This window comes from Zosterops lateralis (assembly GCF_965231275.1).
Source record: "Zosterops lateralis genome assembly, chromosome: 3".
Classification (NCBI taxonomy): Eukaryota; Metazoa; Chordata; class Aves; order Passeriformes; family Zosteropidae; genus Zosterops; species Zosterops lateralis.
The window spans coordinates 48,924,374-48,942,917 of record NC_139764.1 but is presented as its reverse complement, the minus strand read 5'-3'; the positions used below and the strand labels follow the sequence as shown (position 1 = coordinate 48,942,917).

General features: G+C 38.1%; 1 protein-coding gene across 5 annotated transcripts in view; it reads right to left on the bottom strand.

Moving 5' to 3' along the window:
• The window catches only part of PDE7B (phosphodiesterase 7B), a gene marked incomplete at its 5' end in the record, with an annotated part of 168,464 nt that extends 152,430 nt beyond the window's left edge, over positions 1-16,034 (bottom strand). For 3 of the 5 annotated variants that reach the window (XM_083858596.1, XM_083858595.1, XM_083858597.1), the window contains one exon: positions 15,387-15,714. In XM_083858596.1, the coding sequence (XP_083714722.1) occupies positions 15,387-15,407 (21 nt within the window). Of the gene's footprint in view, positions 1-15,386 lie in introns of all 5 variants that reach the window. The other 2 variants (XM_083858594.1, XM_083858593.1) reach the window with 2 other exon arrangements.
• Positions 16,035-18,544: the final 2,510 nt, after the last annotated feature.

Below are 18,544 nucleotides of genomic sequence, written 5' to 3'. Positions count from 1 at the left end.
AAATGTCTATTTTCATCTTGATACCACACATCTTGGTGCTGGTGGTTGAAAACTTCTTCCTGATCCCGTGGAATAAAAATTCATGCTTTCAAATATGGATATACTGCCCTTTCCCTTTCCAAACATTGCACGTGTTACAGCTTCCTTCTCACTCTTTTTCAGTAGCAAACATGCCTTCAAATATGAATTACTTGGAATTTATACTCTCTTCTTCTAGTTCTCAAGTCTATCCTTCACTTAAAATCAGACTGTATTTAAAAAAACCCGAAAATTTGTTCACAGTAAGAACAACTTCCACACCTTAAAAATAAGGAACCAAATGAAGCAAGAAGAAAGCAGAACCTGAATAGCACAGGAAAACCCTGTGGCTTTGCCCTGATGGCTCCTGTGGATTGGTCTTTTAACAAACTGTCATGTGGTCATTTGACACTTGTATTCAAATTGAGAGTGTTCCCAAATAGCCACGGGAAATGCTAATTTGACATGGCTATGATGCAAACAGAAAACCCGTGGTAGGAAGATGATATGTTGTTATTATTACATCTGATTTTTGTAAGTTGTTCATACTCTGTTTTCGAAAATCAGCACTTTAGACTTCCAATATGTTCTGCTGTAAAAGATATTATGGATCAGTAACTTTTTTCTTGTAGTACTGAGCCTTTGCCTAGTGCTGTTTGTTTTTACAAGAGTTATTCTCAGTTCATTCATGTAAAAATTCCCATTTGCATTCTAAATTATCTTCCCCTGTAAGTAACAAATCTATTTATAAAGATTTAATAAGGAGATCTCTTAAGTAGGTCTGGAAGGCTAGCCTAGTTAATCATAATATTGACTTGAATAAATATACATTTTAAATTACAGTATTTTTTTATTGCTATAAATCTTCCCACAGATAGTTTCATGCAGTTTTTAGAAAACCTTATATTTTAGGGAAGAAAATAGTTTTAAAGTGTTATCATGAAAAGAAAGGGGCATCTAATTATTTTCTTTATTTGAAACAGAGAAAATTAAGATTGCGACCTGTGATTTTCTATATGTAAATATTAAAGATAAAGAGCAGTAACATGCCCTGGCACATCAGATCTCAGCCACCCACGTGATGGGCAGAGCAGTTCCCAGGAACAGCCAGCAAAGGCCAGAAAAGGTCACCAATGGCACCATTTGGTGATCTTGGTGACTTGCCACCCACACCGTGAGGCACAGCCAGGCAGACCATGCATCAATAAATGGTCTGGAGGCAGCAAAACAGGCAACACACTTGATTCACCAATCAAACTTTCAGGAGCCTGTAGAAGACATAGTTAAATAGGTCTGTAGGCTAAGGTTCCATCAGACAGAAGTGCAACTAGAACTTCACTATGAAATGGAATTGTGGAAACTGATCTGCTGTTTCTCTTTAGCAACATATATGCTAAATATATATGTATGTGTATATTAAATCTGTGCATTTGTTGCTTCTTGATAGGATATTTCTGATTATGAAGAACAATAAGTTTTGCTGTGCAAAGAAATCTGCTGCTTGTCTGCAGATTTGGAACATACAGTGAGAGTAACTTCCAGGCTGAAATCAGACTCTTAAGGTATTAAAACAGCAAAGGCCAGGAGAAGTCTGAGAGTACGACTATCCAAATCTTATTAAGCAACTGGTTTGTTTCTTAGGAGTTAAACTATTTCCTAGCATTTAAATTATCCTGTGTCAAACTTTGTCTTTTATCAGGACTTCCCAACATCATGGGGTGATATTACAAGAAAAATGCACAGGTAATATTCCAACGTGGCTGGTATGAGTGGAGGTACAAGGAAAAGGAAAATAAAGAATTAGACAGACCACAATGCCTAGAGGCCTCGTGCATTGTTTGTTGTCAAATACTAATAGTCTAGTTTGATGTTTCTCAGTGATGTAAAACACGTGGTAACCTTTGCTCATTCCTTACTCTGGAATTCCCATGTACCAAATGCCACCGAGGCAGAGCAGCTTTCCCTGGGATGGCTGCCAGCACCCTGAGTACAGCTTGCTGAAAATAAACCTGGTGCCAAGAAGATGCAAAGGGCAATCACTTAAAGGGAAAGATGCCATCAGAGGATTAAGCACAAAATGACTACAGCAACGGAGAGAGAGGAATTTACATCTTTAAAGTGAGAACCAAGTGACAATTTCAGAACAACTACTACAGTTCCTGGGGCTCATTTCATTAGTTACAATAATTTCAGGTGCCTGTAGGCAAGGTTATTTTAATTTTGTACTGATTTCTTCAGAATGATTAAGAATCTGGAATCTAGACAAAGGCATAGCCTGATTTGCTGGTGTGTTAGTGACAAGAAGATATCTGCCAAATTCATTTATTTATGCACAAATACTTGTTTGGAGATATGGCAAAGGTTTTGTAATCCCAGAAAGTGTTAGATATTTGGCTCTTCAGAGTAAAATGCAGTAGAGACTAGCTGCCAGAATATTAACACAGAACTTACTTAAAACATATAAACCAACAAGGCCTGGTTGATAAACAGGAGAGCAGGATTTTTCTTATTATTAGACTCAGATATAAGCTGAATCCTAAAACTGGAAACAATACGAATTTCTTTATGTAACATAGCTCTCTTCCATTCATGGAAGATTATTATGAAGCCAACCAGTCTTTTTCTTTCATGTATAAAAAGAGAATTTATGCCTACCAAGTTTTCTGTACCGTTCAGTTTTTTGGGATACCTTGAGAACTTAAATATCCAGTCACAGACACGATCCTTCACCTTATGAGTTTGTGTTAGATCCTAACTTCTTTTTCATATCTGTATTTAATAACTCACAATTAATAACTGAACTCTTTTATACTAATATAAAATTTAGAAGGATATAGAAATACTTCAAATCCATAGACATATTCTGCCAGTTTGCCAAAGAAACCATTGCCTAAATATCATACAGACTTTCTAAAAAATTATTTAATGATTGAGAAATCAATTGTTGGTACTGTGCAGTGGTATTGTCAAGACCTGCAGAGACATTGGCACTTTCTCTGTATTTAAACACTCCCAGATGCAAAGCTATTCACATAATTAAATACATTGTTAAAGATCTAAAACATTCAAAGTATTTAAAATCACAGTTCTCCATATGAAAAAAAAAAAAAAAAAAGAAAGGATAGGCGGATTATTGCTCTTGTGAAACATATTATTTGCAGGTAACATCATAATGACTTTTATTTCACCTAGCAAATAAAATTCCCATAACAAATTCTCGAAGACTGTGTGAACAGTCCAGATAATTGCATGTAATGGGATGTCACAAGGTGAACCACTAAGGTTAAAAAATATCCTGGAGTAAATAAATAGTGATCTTCATTATTTCTTGTTCCTAAAGGGCAAATCTTTACGTTTCCAACAGTCTTCTCAGGTCTTTCTCTGTTTTGTCCCTCATCCTCAAGGGTGAATGCTTTCCAGTACTGTATAAACTAGGACTGTGGTATCTGTTATATTTGATTTGTAGTCTCAAGTACCCTCTTTAAACATGTGATGATTTCTTTGAAAAATTTGGGAGAAATATTTCTTGCACTTGGAAAGGGGAATGTTGAGGAACATGATAATCCTCAGTTTCTTAGCAGCTGATTTTGAAATTTCACAAAGATATCTCCTATACAACCTTTATCCTGATGCTGGAGACAGCCTTTATGTCACCATAGACACTCAGCCCATCACCATAAAGAAATCTGTGTAAAGCTGGACCCAAGCCCCTGAGAACCCTGATGTTTAACAGATTAATTTTTTTTATGAACAGCTTGTGTGAAAATACTGGGGAGGTCAAAAGATCAAGCCTTGATGGAAACAAGGAGAAACAGTGCTGATCTAGATTTAAGATCAGCAATTTTATAGCAGTGATGACATTGACTTAATATCAGCAATTTTAGAGTCAGTATCAGATAGAGAAAGGTGCATTATTATAGATGTTTAAGATAGCAAGATACAGTGCAATTTCCCTCCCATCATTCTCTGTCTCCACCTTTTCCCATTTCTTCCTCCATTCTTTCACTCCCTATCTGCCCCCACCCTGCCTGCACAATGGGAAGCAGAGCTGGGGCTTTTGGGTCAGAGATGACAAATTCTCTGTGAGAGATTCTGCTCACAGCCTGAGCTGTGCCCAGTGATGCTGAGGAAAGCTGCACTCTTAGCAGAGCTATGGGATCACTCGATTTGGCATTCTCTGCTGTGGGGGTGCCTACGGGAAAAAGAGCTCCAGGGATTGTGAGGTTTCCACCCTGCCTGCTGGAACAAGTCTGTGCTTTGGGTTCAGAGGGAGATGGGCACAGTTTGTACTCAGGGTGCATATGGTAGGTGAGCTGAACACTTCATTTTTAGTTTTTCAATTAGTAAAAAATCAAATAGATACATGAATTCATTCTATCCTCAGTTCAAGAACTCCCAATCCCTACTAGACAGAGCAATTTGCCATAACAAATTATTTATTTTATGAAATGGCAAATTTCCATAGTAGAAAACTCTCAACACAAACTGCTTAAACAAAGGTTTGATTGTTCTGCAAATAACCAGATTAACAGAAAAAGAATAGAAAGGCTCAGTACTTGTACTTAAACACTAAATGATCTCCAAGTTAATAAAAAAATACTTTCTGAGTTAGAAAACATGGAATGACAAAAGCTTGAATCTACAACTTTTAAAAGATTTATGCACAGAGAGGGGGGCCATTTCCAGAGAGGAGCCTTTAATACATCTGCACTTCTACCTGTGGGGAATACAGGTGTCTCGCTTAAATGACTGTTACTGATCTGACTTACATGCAATATCTTTATTGTATGTATCTTACATACAATATTTTCACACTCTGCTGCTACTGCAACACACTTCGCAATGAAGAGCAAGAGCCTTAAATAATCTCTTAGCTCAATACAATTTTTCCTAGGCTAGCATTTCACTTGGTATGAGTCTGAACATGATATCATGCTCCCATTTGGGATACTGAGTCTCTGAGACCATATCTGCTTGCCTTTCTCTCTTTCACTCTCTTATCAGTGACAATCAGAAATGCATCTGACGTCTTCTGATAGATGAGGCTGTACCTTCCTCTGAAGCCTGCCTGCAGCACAGTGCATTGACTGCCTGTAGCTCTGCCCTCAGATCAGAAGGACAGGGTACTTGCAATGGTTCAAAATCAGAGGAAGAAAGATTATTTTTCCTTTGATATTTCAATTTTTAAAAAATAATTTAGATAAAAGATTCTTTATCCCTAAATGTAGAAGATAATTTTTTAGAAGTAGCAAGCAGCTGCTGTGAATGTAATACAAAACACGGACAGAAGGGTCATACTTTTAAAAATGAGCTTCCCAAAACATTTTAAAGGTGGGTAAATTTGAATATTCTGAAACTGGCCCTTAAAATAATCTTCATTTACGAGGTGAGCAAGTCAAAATAAAACTCTTTCTGTGCCTCTATTTGTAAAACTAATAATGATAAAGCCTCTCTTTAAAATCCCAATTCTTGCTTTATTCAGCGTGTTCAGAAACATCCTCTGTCTATAGGAGGGTTTTCATTAACACAGCTTTTTATACTAGACTCTGAGAACAATGAATGCCATTGCATGCATGAAACGTGAAAAAACCTTATAATTTCTTAAACCATATATGGTGGAGTCACAGCTTAGGCTGACACAATTTCATATCTGCCTGGGCTAAAATTCAGGCCATTTCCTTTACATAACTGACTTTCCAATGCACACCAGAACAGATTGCCCAGAGAGATTGTGGAGTCTCCCACAGCAGAGATACTCAAGAACTGTTTGGATGCAATCCTGTGCCATGCACCCTAGGATGACCCAGCTTGAGTGAGGTGGTTGGACCAGATGACCCCTGTGGTCCCTTCCAACCTGACCCATTCTGTGACTCCATGAGCTCCTCTTCCAGCTGCAAGGAACTGCAGGAACCACCAGAAGTTCACAGGCAAGTTGCAGAGGGACATTAATTAGTAAACAACCTGCGTGCTCAGCATTTGACTCTGAAAAGCAGTGAGGGCAATTTCAGGGACCAAAATTATAGCATCACTGGTGACTTAGTAGAAAAATCTTCATAAAAGCTTTTCTGTTCTGCTTGTCACTGAAATCTACAGTATCCCATATCTCAGAAACACCCAATCATTCTCTACATTGCACTTTATTTGTTGCCAGCACAGACAAATATGTAGTGTGTCAAATATGAGGGTAAAATATGTTGAATCTCATCTCCCAAGAACTGCAAGAACAGCTCTGACAGCGTTATTCAAATTTGATGTTTTAATGTAAATTAGCTAAGCCAATTTTTTCTCTCTGCTGCACTCAAGTGGCACTTCTCTGCAGAGCTCAGTGCTATCACAATTTGGATGCCAATTTTCTACAGAGACTGACTTACTATTGTTACCTTATAAATTAATTAATGTCTTGTATACCTGCAACATGGACAAGAACTCCCTGGTTCAAAGGCATTAGATTTGCTTGTGTTGAACTTAATAAAGTGTAAAACAGTTTAGGTAATGAAGACGTTGTTAACACCAGATTGTGACTAATTTTCTGTCTGCTACTAGGAGAAAGAGCATTATTTCCTGTGCCAGAACCTATAAATCAGTGTGTTGAAAATATCATTTTAAGACAAGTGTTCTCAGGAGAAAATAAAGGTTACAGATTCACAAAGGAGAAATGCCCTTTTAATATATTATTTCAGAAAATGTCTCTTGAAATTGAGGAATTAGCTCAGAAGCTTCTGAAATTCTCCTGAAGCCAGAGCTGAAGTAGTTCAACTGTTGAAGTATTGTCAACAGATGACAAAGTGTGGATAGAAGGCACTGAGACCTCTCTGCTAAATATTTTCTATGTCTTAAACATCAGGACCTTTTGAGACATTTTAGAAATTGGTTTTCTTATTGGCAAACTAATTTTTATCAGCTATAAAAAGATGCAATGCCAAGCACAAATTGACGTTGAATGATTTAACTTTATTTTTTTGTGAAATGTGAAAGAATTTTCACTCATACTTAGAAAATAGCATACATCAGCTCCAGCTTGTTCATATTAGTAGTAAACATGATTAAATTTTAAAAAAATTATAATCCAAGTGATGCTCTAAAACCATGAATGCTAATGAAAAAATTTTAAGGTAGTGAGACTAAGCTGCAGTGGCCAACTAGGTGGTCCAAGATAACTGTGATATTGTCCCCAAAGAAGCTTTCTGATCAGGTGACATATTAAAACATTATAATCCTCCCTTTGTCATATTATTGGATTTGAAACAATGTTTGCTAAGGCGTTTAAGCAAAAAATGAAAACCCAAGCAGAATCTCATACTCCTTTGCTCTGGTAGAGAAGCCCTGAAGGGCAGAATTTGAGGAAGGGTGATTAATAATAGTAATAATAATAATAATATACCTGTAGTGCATATAAAAAACCTCTTTTCAAAGCAAATGTGTTTCATAGTTAAGGAAAAAAAAAGTGAACTCTACAAGCAAATCTTCATGCAGAAATAATCTATTCAGCACTATAGGGATCCTATAAATAAAGTATGGATTGCTGATTTTTCCCTTACTTGTTTTGAAAATATAAAGCAGAAGTAGAACTAAGTCTATTGTAGGAGACTGAGAAGAAGATTCCTGAAACATTTGGAAATTAAAGGTTTCAGTGATCTCTTAGCTTCCAATTCAGGCACTATAAAATAAAATCTAAGCAAACATTTCAAAATGGTCACTGGATGGTCACCAGAACTTCACAGAATCATCAGAGTTGGAAGAGACCTTGTAGAGCATGTAGTCCAACCACCAATCACTCACCTCTGCCCATGAGCAGGCACCCAAACCAACGTCCCTGTACCCCTCAGTCCTCACAAATGAGATGAACATTCTGCAGTAGTGGTGAGATTTTTCTCCCTTTGTAAAATATATCTGAGCTTTCTTTTTAAAAACAACTGTTCATTGGTACAAAAGTTGTTCAGAAGGAGGTGCTCATCTGAAGGAAACACCCATCAGAAAAGTTTCTTGGGTTCAGGAGAGAACTCCTGGAGCTGCAGGTAAATGTCTGCCTGAAACCACCTTTATGTGGCCCTTCAGCAGTGTGGGAGCTCGAGTTCCACTCTGGGGCTAAAGGTGGGGCAGTGGGCTCTGGGTTGCCTCTGCAAGACCCCATGAAAACACTCAACCCTTAGGGGACACTGCAGTAGTAATCCACTTCAGGGAAGCTGACAGAAGCAGAGGAGGAACTCAAATCTTTTCTTCCACACCTTCTTGAAAGCACTAACAACAGGGTCTCAGCTACTTCTATCTATCTGAAGTAGAAAGGGAAAACATTTCCCAGGCAACCTCTAACACACAGCAATTTTTCAGAACCAGCTATTTCATTTAGGGACTAAAGTAGATTTTAGCTTTTTAGAAAGCCTGGCTATTTCTATCAGCTTTGATGATGATATATAGGATGAACTTCATTCAATGTTCTCATGCTGCACTGGTGTTTGTTACCATATTATTACAGAGATTATACTTTGCTAGTGAATAGGATTGCTATAGTTATAGTTTCATGGTTCAAAGAGACAGGATGTTACAATCCTACTGCATGAAAATTTTCTTGTGATACAGCACAGTACGTGTTGGTTCCTAAACAAAATTACTATTTTCCTGTTATTCCTCAGCTTTTAAAAATATTTAGCTTACATGGCTGTGTCCTTAAAACAGATCACAGTCTGCTCTGAAAACAAGCAACATCAGCCCCTTCTGTACTACAAATATATGAAGTTTTGCAGATGCTAGTACATAAGCTAAAAATTAAATGTAGGGATCTGATTTCAAATAAAATCTGGTAAACATTTATTTTCTCTGAGAAAGGGAAGGAGAGAAGGGAGGGTTAGAGTGTAATAGAAGGAAAAGAATGTATCGCAGCTTACGCGGAACCAGAAAAACAGCACCACACTGTTGAGAAAGTTGGGGAAAACTGGTATGAAACAGGTATGGTGCAACGTTAATTAACCTAAAATTCAATCTAACCATTGAAGGGAAGGAATGAATTTTAGTCCTGAAAGCTCAGTGTTTCTGATCAGGTATAAATTGAAGGAGTCCTACTAAACTCCGTGAAATCATGACATTTTACACTCTCATACAACGTTCCAATTTGAGTCTTGTTTTTATCTTTTAGTTGTTCTGCTTTTCAAAGCAGTCCTAGTAAAACAAAACAATTGTGCACTGAAGGAATTTTCTTGGTGAAGAAATGCATTCCAATTGTATCTTTCTACCTGATACTTACAGTTTGCTCAAGAAAATTATTTTTTTAATGAGAGAATTTTATTTAGGATTGTAAGAGTATTTTCAAACCTTTTTTAATAAGTGTTTTTAGATTCACAAAAGCAAAAAGCAACTTGCTGTCCTCCCAAGCTCCGAATATGGAAAGCTCCCCTCTTTCCTTCACTGATGTGTGCAAGTTCTTTATTAATCAGGACTAATTATTGTTTTCCTAGCTGTCCTACAGTCTTCTAATGACCAGATTGATTAAACTGAAGATACACTGCCTAATTACATTTATGATGGCCATTCTGATGCTACTTGAACATTGTTATTAATAGATATTCAGATGTTATGGCAGTGTGTAAAACAAAAATGACTCTACATAAGTCAGACAGAGCTAAGCCATATTCCAGCATTTTGAAACAGAGAGGGCCCTAGAAAATGGTCAGTTTCAACATGGCTTTCAGTTAACACAAAGCCAGATGTGTGCTTTCTCCATGAAGATGTCATGCATCTATTTTCATCTCTCTGGGTGTCTATGTGAGGTCTTCTCCACCCCAGCAGCCTGTTATGCACCAAGCCCTCATTCTGTCTAACCTTCTCAGAGGTTTAAAGCCAAGTGGTAAGTTAAGGAAAAGGCAAAACCAAATATCAGGTGTTGCCCACCTTTAGTGTACTTCAGCAAGCAGCTGCATACAGGTTCCTCTACAGAAATACAAAGCAGATTATGTCCTCTGGGGCTGTGTAAGCAGAGGTCCCAGGTGTCACTCTATACCAGATCACTGTACATAAAGGGGGAAATAGCTACACCCTTTGGATGACAGCTGAATTTTTGAGAAAGTACTGAGGTGTTGCAGGTCAATATGTGTTTGTTTGCACAGCAACCACCTGGGGATCCATGCCTCTTTAGCAAGGGATGAATCCTTGCACACTTGATGGTAACTCTTCCACTTCGTATGAGGACAAGCCCCAGATCCTAGCCAGTCTTTACAGGCCCTGCAGAAAGTGTGCAAAGTTTTGTTGGGAGAAAGAGAAGGAATAAGAACATGAGCATATATATCCTTTCTTTCAGAAGTAATAAAGGGCAACTGCCAACAGCAGCAGAACCTATCACACAAGTGGATCAATACCATCCTCTGGGAGTTTTCTAGTTAAGTGGATGCTTCTTAATTTCATTTTTACAGATATTCTCTAAGCCATTCTTGAGTTGCTGCATATTCAGTCAAAACATGCCTACCCCATGCTTTATTCTGTGAAAGGTAATGACCATTCTTTTTCAAAACACCTTTCCTACCATACAGAGGGCTTGGTATCATAGACTCTGCTGGGAGCAACCACACAGAAAACTGTACACAGGTCTTGGCAGCAGTTACCCCACAAGTGTGTTTTTATGCCATTGTGACAATTAGCTAAACTTAATTTGACAGGAGATTCTCTGCTCTTCTTTTCAAAACCTTACGCTGCCAGCATTAACACACACCATAGTGAGATATTAGTTGGTGAGTTTTCTCATACCAGAAATTTTTGTGGGTAACTAATAAAAACCTACCAGCTACAGAAAAAAAAAAATTTAAAAAGTCCTCTGCAACTGTTTCCTTCTCAATATTTGTTTCTACTTTTTAAAAAATAACCTGCTCAAAGAGAAGTAAATCTCGCTGCTTGTGTCTGAGGGCAATTCTTCTTTAGCTCAAATGTAACAAATCTGTTGCTGTGTGTGACTGGAAGAATCCTAACTGTTCGTGCCCATCTATTAAGAGGAAGAGGTCATCAGCTGTGTTTATCCATCCAGGCAACCCGGATGTCTTATTTGGCTGGACAGCAAGCTAGCAGAAGAATATCATATGCCACCACAAGACTATGTGACTTAAATAAGTAGCTAAACTGAGTTCTTATCCATCCTCACTCACAGCTCCTACTGGAAGAAAGAATAAAAAGAAAGAACAGAATAAAATAACACAACTCAATGGGACCCTTTCAATTAGTTCAGTTTCTCTCATTTGACACTGTTTACATACTTAAACGATAGCTTTAGACTGTCCACTTTTCAAAGAACAGAACAAGTGACAAATGTATATCAAAATTACTGCATCAATGGACTGATGATACCAAACCATTCAATGTGTGGAAAAGAAATGCTTAATTTGACTGCTGGTTTTTGAGAATTGTCTCTGTCACTAACTTTTCACTTACAGTTTTGTCATTGAAGTCTGGCCTCTGGAAATACACTTCATTCTATCTGAACTGCCTCTGATTTGTTAATTTTCTACTTTAAAACTGGAGGTTTTAAAACAGATAGCAATCACCAGCCCAGACCTAAGCAACTATATCTTCTGAATCCCACAGTCTGATACAGGATAACAGAAACAACAGGGTTCAGAGCTTCAAATATTGTTTTCTAATCCAGTTTTTTCGGAATGGCACTGCAGTAAGAATAATAGTAAAAATTTAATTTAACAGTTCTCCACAGTTTCTAGGATGATACAGAAGAATTCTTTTTGCAAAGAAAACCTTGCAGAAGTGGACTTTGCATTTTCCAATTCTATGAATTAGTTAAACAAATAGTCAAATGAAACAAAAAACAAATGATAAACATTTCATAAACAAATGAAAAAAAAATGCATTCTATCTCTCCAGTATTTATACAAAGCTAATACTTCAGATCTGAAAAACTGCTACTACTCTCAGAAGGCACATTATTTGGTTTCTACTCATTTACTGTGAAACACGAAAGGTTACTAGCAATCCTCATCTGATTGCATATATGGTACCTGGCACTGTGATCTATCTTCTCAACATTATTCATCTTTACGTGCCAAAATTGATGCACCTTGTGGTGGCCAGAGAGAGAAAAAGCATCAGAACTTCTCTTGTACAGTTAGGCTGCATCTGTGTCCCAATATCATCAGGGTATAAACTCTAAATGACATCAATTCTACACCCTGAAGCTTGTGACTGAAAAAGCACAAACTTCACACTAGAGGCGAAGCCAATGTTTCACTGGAAGTGAAAGAACTGATGTCCCTGCAAGAGTAAGCCAGCTTGCTGGCTGAGGAACAAGAAAGATGAATTTCATAGTTCTGACATCTTCTACTCAAGGTGGATGTGAGAGGAGGAATACAGAACCATCATTTCTTTACAAAAGACTTTATTTGTTCTGGCAGCTAGCAGGACCACAGCTATCCCTTTCACTTTCACCCTGTGACAAGCACATGGAATGCTGTAATAGTTTCAGGCATGAAAATGGAGTAACAACATGATGATGAAGAACACTGAGTAGCTAAGAATTCCCATTTACATGGGATATCTTCCTGGCTGCATCTAAAGACTTGTTTTTCTTTTAGACCAGAAACCAGAACCAATCTCATCAGGAGTTTTGGGCCATATATCTACCTTGATTTGAGGAGAGATTAAGTTTCAAATATTTCTTATGATTAAATAGAGATGTGTCAGGTTTTACTCTATTGTAATGGCTTAGTTAGTAGATGGCATCTTTTCTTCATACAGCTCCTATAAAGGAACTACCACTACAAGAGCAGTTTTTTGCCCGAGATGAAAAAATTACAGTAAAACCATATATGTGTCATAGAATACCAATTTTCAGAAAATTTCTCTTAAAATATGATTTATCTATTGGTAGAAAAGCTGTGTGATGAGCAAAAAGGAATTACAGATGATCAAATGTCTCAAATATACATCATACTCGCAATGAAGACACTGGAAAATCAGTCTGCTACCATGACTTACCTAGAGGTCTGGTAAGTGAGCAGAGGGCTCAGTTTCAGAAAGGAAAAGGACAAACAGGGAAAAGAGGGAGCTGCTGTTATAATGATACATTTATATACTATTTTACACAATTAAACATTTTACAATTTTAAAAAGTGATCTGCAGTATATTGGATTAGGCTCAGCAGAGTATGCCTTGCTCTCATGGAATCACTGGAACTTCATTGGTGACAACTCCTGTCCACCCTATGGAAATGAACTCAGAAGAAGCAGCCATTCATAGCCCATGAAACTTCTGCAATACACAATTTTTTTGAGACAGTGTGAGTGCAAATCAGTCAGTAAAGTGTTTCGTCCACTGCAGAGAGGCCAACCTTAAATTGTATTTTTTCTAGATGTTGAATTGAGATTGTTCAGAGAAAACATTGCAGATAAACTTTTCTTACTGAACCAGTAAAACTCACTTCCTCAGCTGAAGTCCACTTACCATATTTTGTATTAGTACCACCACTAGTAATTGCTATGGAAGACAGATGAACCAACATGTAGATACAGAGCTTAAAAACAAAGCTTCTCTAAAAATTGTTTATCAAAGGAAGTCAATAATTTAATTCTCAGAGATTATTATAAGCAAATATCTTACAGATTGTCTTTTGGAAACTTGAATATATTCATACAGTTATAGGGTTTTTCCTTACAAAACAGGTTATAGTCTCTATATGCTGAGACACATTCTTAGTTAATTTATAAATCAATCATCTAACCAGCCTATATTAGCCTTTCTGAACCTGAGCCTAGCGAAGTAGTACTTTAGTTTTTGAAAACATCTGGCAGTTCACATAGCAAGAATTTGGGGAGGGCTGAGGAGGAAAGAATGGCATGGAGATCACAGAACAACAGTTCATCCTACTAAGCTTGACTTTGGGTTGTTGGATGATATGAGAAAATCTCTTCCAGCATCTTCAAAGAGATGGGGCACTAAAGAGCTTATCTGTGACAAACCTCTTTGTTTCTGCAGTCATCAGTGAAGATACAGCAAAGGAAATGGAGGAGCTGCAGTTATGCATTTGCAATACACAAAGTCCTTGTTTTCCCACTAGGCACTGCAGAATAGCAATTGTCCATTCACAGCACATAGCACATCCTCTGCATTTCAGAGCTAATATTTTTGCAGTCCTTAAGCCAGCATGCTTCAGCCTTGAGTAGTTAATTTTTTTAACCCTATGAGGTTATGCACTGCAGGAGATAGGTGTGCTCTTGTTCAGTTCCTAGTTAGAGAAATTGCTTTTTAGGTATAATTTTAAAGTTAAACTGAAATATTTTCAAATTGCAAAAGATTTATATCTACAGCAACATTCAAACAGAGCTATAAAAAGTCTCTTTCCACAAATCAGAAAAATATGAAGACTGCTGGTCATTGAGCATACCTGTATATTAATCTAATTAACAACACAAATCTCCTGTGCTGGCTGGAGTTATTTTTAAGACCACTTGCACACACACACAAGCTCTGACAAGTGGCTCTTCCTCTCATAATTTGGACTCATGCTCTTGAAAACAATGTTAGTTTGATGGTAGCAGCAGCTTTCATTTACTGCAGCACACACTGCCCACTGTGATGCTGCAATAGTCATTCAAGGCAGAGCAGTGGCACCAATATGAATTGAAGCTATAGGCTATCAAACAGACGCCAGGTTACATCACTTCAACTCCCGAGCAGATTTCCACTTTTCTCTGTTTAGGGAGCAAAAGCTGTATGAAAACTGGTGTTGATATAAGATAAACAGCTCTCCCCCTCCCAGTGGAGATCTGTTTCTTAGTCAGAGCTCAGTCTGCTTCTTAATTTTGAACTTCTGAACCCAAACTAAGTAAAGTAATCTAAGCATGTATTTAAAAAAAAAAAAAAAAAAAAAAACCCAAACCAAAAAATCAGTACATGTACTCCTAAAAATGAGGCCGATATTCTTTTCTGCTTGACCTGTTTATTTCCAAGTCTTCCTCTCTCTACTCTAACTCAGAAAAACTCACAGCCCTCTCAGGACAGGAACAAGTTTCTGTTTTCCTCTCCCTTCACCTAAGCCAGACAAGTCCCAGGTCTCTCCTGCCACAGAGCAATTGGAAAACATATAGAAAAATCAATCACATTTTCCCCAGCGGGGTCAGAAAGAACTACCACAAGAGATTCTTTTTGCAATCTTCTGTAACCATCAAATGGTTAAATCAAAATAAGTTAAAATTTTCATCTAGCTTGAATAAAGAGAAAAAGGGAGGAAATTCAAAAAACGGTTGCTGTAGTAACAATCACCAGTAAAAATCTTTTCCACTAAATAATAGTATTATCTCCCTCTCCCCCTCACAATTTTAGCTCCCCTTCAAAAAAAAAAAAAAAAAAACAATCATGCTGCCTCTTTTAGATTTGCTGTACATACCTCAACCATTAAACAAGACATTTAACCATAGTGGCAGTTCTGTGACCTTTGAATGCCGTGAAATCTCTAAGCGGTGCAGCTTGTTCATGAAGACTTGTACTGCAGAATCCAGTAACTGCATCCAGGATTGGGAACAGAAATAAGTAACGACAGCAAACAAATAATAATAATAAAAATTAAAAAAAAAAAAAAGAAAAAGAAAAAAATAAAAAAGGGTTTTTTTTTAAAAAGGGGGGGGGAAGAAAATTAAAAAAAAAAAAAAAAAAAAAAAAAAAAAAAAAAAAAAAAAAAAGAAGAAGAAAGCAAACCTCCCCAAGTCCCCCAGTAAAACCACCTTAAGAAGCAAAAAGGCAGCGGCAGAGAGCGCGGTGCTGTGCCAGGGTGCGGGCAGGGGCAGCGCTGGCTCTGGCTCTGCAGTGCCGCCCGTGTCAGGCAGGCGGGCCGGGCGGGCGGGCGGGAGGCGCTGCCGGAGCAGCCGCGGGCGCAGCGCAGACCAATCCCGGCCGTGCCGCCAGCGCCGCCGAGAAGCCTTTGCTGTTTATGTTTCCTCATCTCGGGAGTGACGTCAAAGGGTTTAGTTTTTCCTCTGCATGTGCTATTAATTTTAAACGACTACTATGGGAGGAATGTGGCAGTGATTTAGGCAGGCTACCCTAGGCGAAAGAAACCGGAGTCGTGATTTATCTGTCCTGGAGGATTTTCTATCCAGAGGTACCAGAAGATCCAAAATCTTCTCGCAACATGGGGAGAGGCTATAAATGTGCTTACATATATTGAAGTGTTCTTAAATATACACAAGATGTTTTCCAGGGAGAGCTGGGTTATCTCTGTGGGTTGTGGTGCAAAATCAGACCCGATTCTGCCCTCGCCCTACAGTAAATCAGGAACTGCTTGTCTAAGTTCAGCAGTGTCACACCAGTGTAAACCTGGCTGAGGAGATAAGACTGAGACTACTGTACACGTCCTTTTTATCAGCCAGCAGGAGCTACACTGCAGATTAGCAAATTGCTTTCCTTACCCCATCCGAGTCACGGACACAGTCACCCCCCGGGGCTGATCTGGGCACACAGCTGTTCCTGCCAGCTGTGCTCACCTGTGAGCTCTGCTGTGGACCAACACACTGCCTTTCATTTCGTACCAAAGTCCGCATCAAAAGGCAAGAGGAAGGTAGAGCCTGGCTTTCAGTATAACCACACCACTGATAGTGGAGAAACCATGCTGCTGAAGCTTCAAGAAGCAAGTAATATTCATCAAGGTCAATTAGCATGGGCAAAAAAGGCCAAAACAGCACAGGATAATTGATAGGAGGTCAGGCGACAACAGTAACTGCTTCGTTATCTGCATCGTTCTAATTTTATCGATTTGTTCTTCTAGGGAATCCTTTCAAAGGTCTCAGTCTATGAGGCACAATTAATTTCTGAAAAGTCTTAACAGTCTCACATTTCATTTTAAAACACAGAGAAGTGCTTTTAAAAAATGGGTAGGCAGAAAGCTTCTGAGAAAGAAATTTCTCAGCACTCCACAGAAGATGTACAAACACAGTTGAAGTCATAGGAACTTCCTCATGACCACAGATTGATTGTACCAAAATGCAGCTCCAGAGAGGCCAAAATATTTAATGATTTTTGCTTACTGAGAAGTCTGCTGTGCTATCACTGCTACTGCAATCATCTTCTCAAACAAATGCTAAGGGTTACAGGGATGTAAATGCTAGAACAACATATTAAAAAATATTAAATAAGGTAGAGATTTAAAGAAATCAATTAGAGCACATTAGGTTCACTGACTGTACTTAGAGAACAGTATATGCAGTGTCTCGTTACTGGCTATTTTTAAAAGTGTGGTTAGTCAACTATTATTCACGAACAGCTTTGATTCAGATGGTCCTAGTGTGCAGTATAAATGTAAGACTAGAAGATTTTCAAATGTCTATTTCAGTCTGATTATTCTCTTGGTTTTGAATTTTAGGATCAATCTCATTAACAACATTACATTACATTAATTAGAGTCCAGGTACATTCCAGTTTTGCACAAAGTCCTAGGTCTTGTCTCTCTCCTAAATAAGTTAGAGGTTACTTCAGCCTCCTGCAACTAAGTGACAGTGAGTGGTCACTGTGGGTTCTGTGAAGTAGAGGTTTCTTTGGTGAAAAGACAGAGAGGCCTGGAAACACTTCGGATTGCAGTTTCTGCTTGGACAAAGAATCTTAATGCCTGCGTGAGGAGATGCAAGTAAGGGCAGGAACGAGAAGGAATATCTTGGTTGCCTCAGCATAGCCATGCATTTCCATGATGGGCTGGGAAGGACTGATGAGAAAAGATAGGCTCCACCTAGCAAAGAAAAAACTTCAGCATAGATTTGCTAATCTGATTTGATATATGCTAAAATATCCTGTCAGACTGCTGACATGTATGTCCAGATAAATGTGACCCACACTGGCCTAAACAAAAAAGCTGAAAAAGTTAGAACTGTGATTCTTTAAAAAAATGTCACTGGAGGAAGAAAAAAGAAAACAAAACAACTGATGTTCTAGACCGATGTAAACTGTATCTAAATAAACATAATGGAGCCAGTACACTTAAAGCAAGATCAAAATTACGACTTAATTGTCATAACAGAAACTTGGTAGGGTAGTCATGTGAATATGTGACTGGAATACTAATGCCAAAGAGCACAGCTTGTTCAGGAGCAAGAGGAGGAAAAAACAAGAGGAAAAAAGGTGAAGGAGATTATGCCTCATGTCTCACTGAGATGTTCAGAATGCAGGAGGAAACATGCATTGAAAGTTTGAGCAATAGTAAAAAGGACAAGAATATAGGCATTGTTGGGGGATCTGCTGCAGATCCAGGCAGATAAAGACAAACTCTTTTTGTTAGCAGTTAGCAGGATTGTCCAAAGTATAGAACTTGGCCATAATTGGAGATTTTAATCATCCAGCTCCTGAAAAAAAAGCTGAGCTTGACTCAAATGCCATGGTTCCTTCTCCCTGGAATAAGCATTAGAGTATATATGGGAATCACTCAAATTTATGAGCCTGTCTTTTAGAGCAATCATTCTTGATGAAATAATTTATTTGATTTCCTTTTACAGTTCTGGTTCAGCATTGGAGATGCTTTAATATTTGTTTTCAGCTATTCTCCTTTCTTATAGGTGGCACACC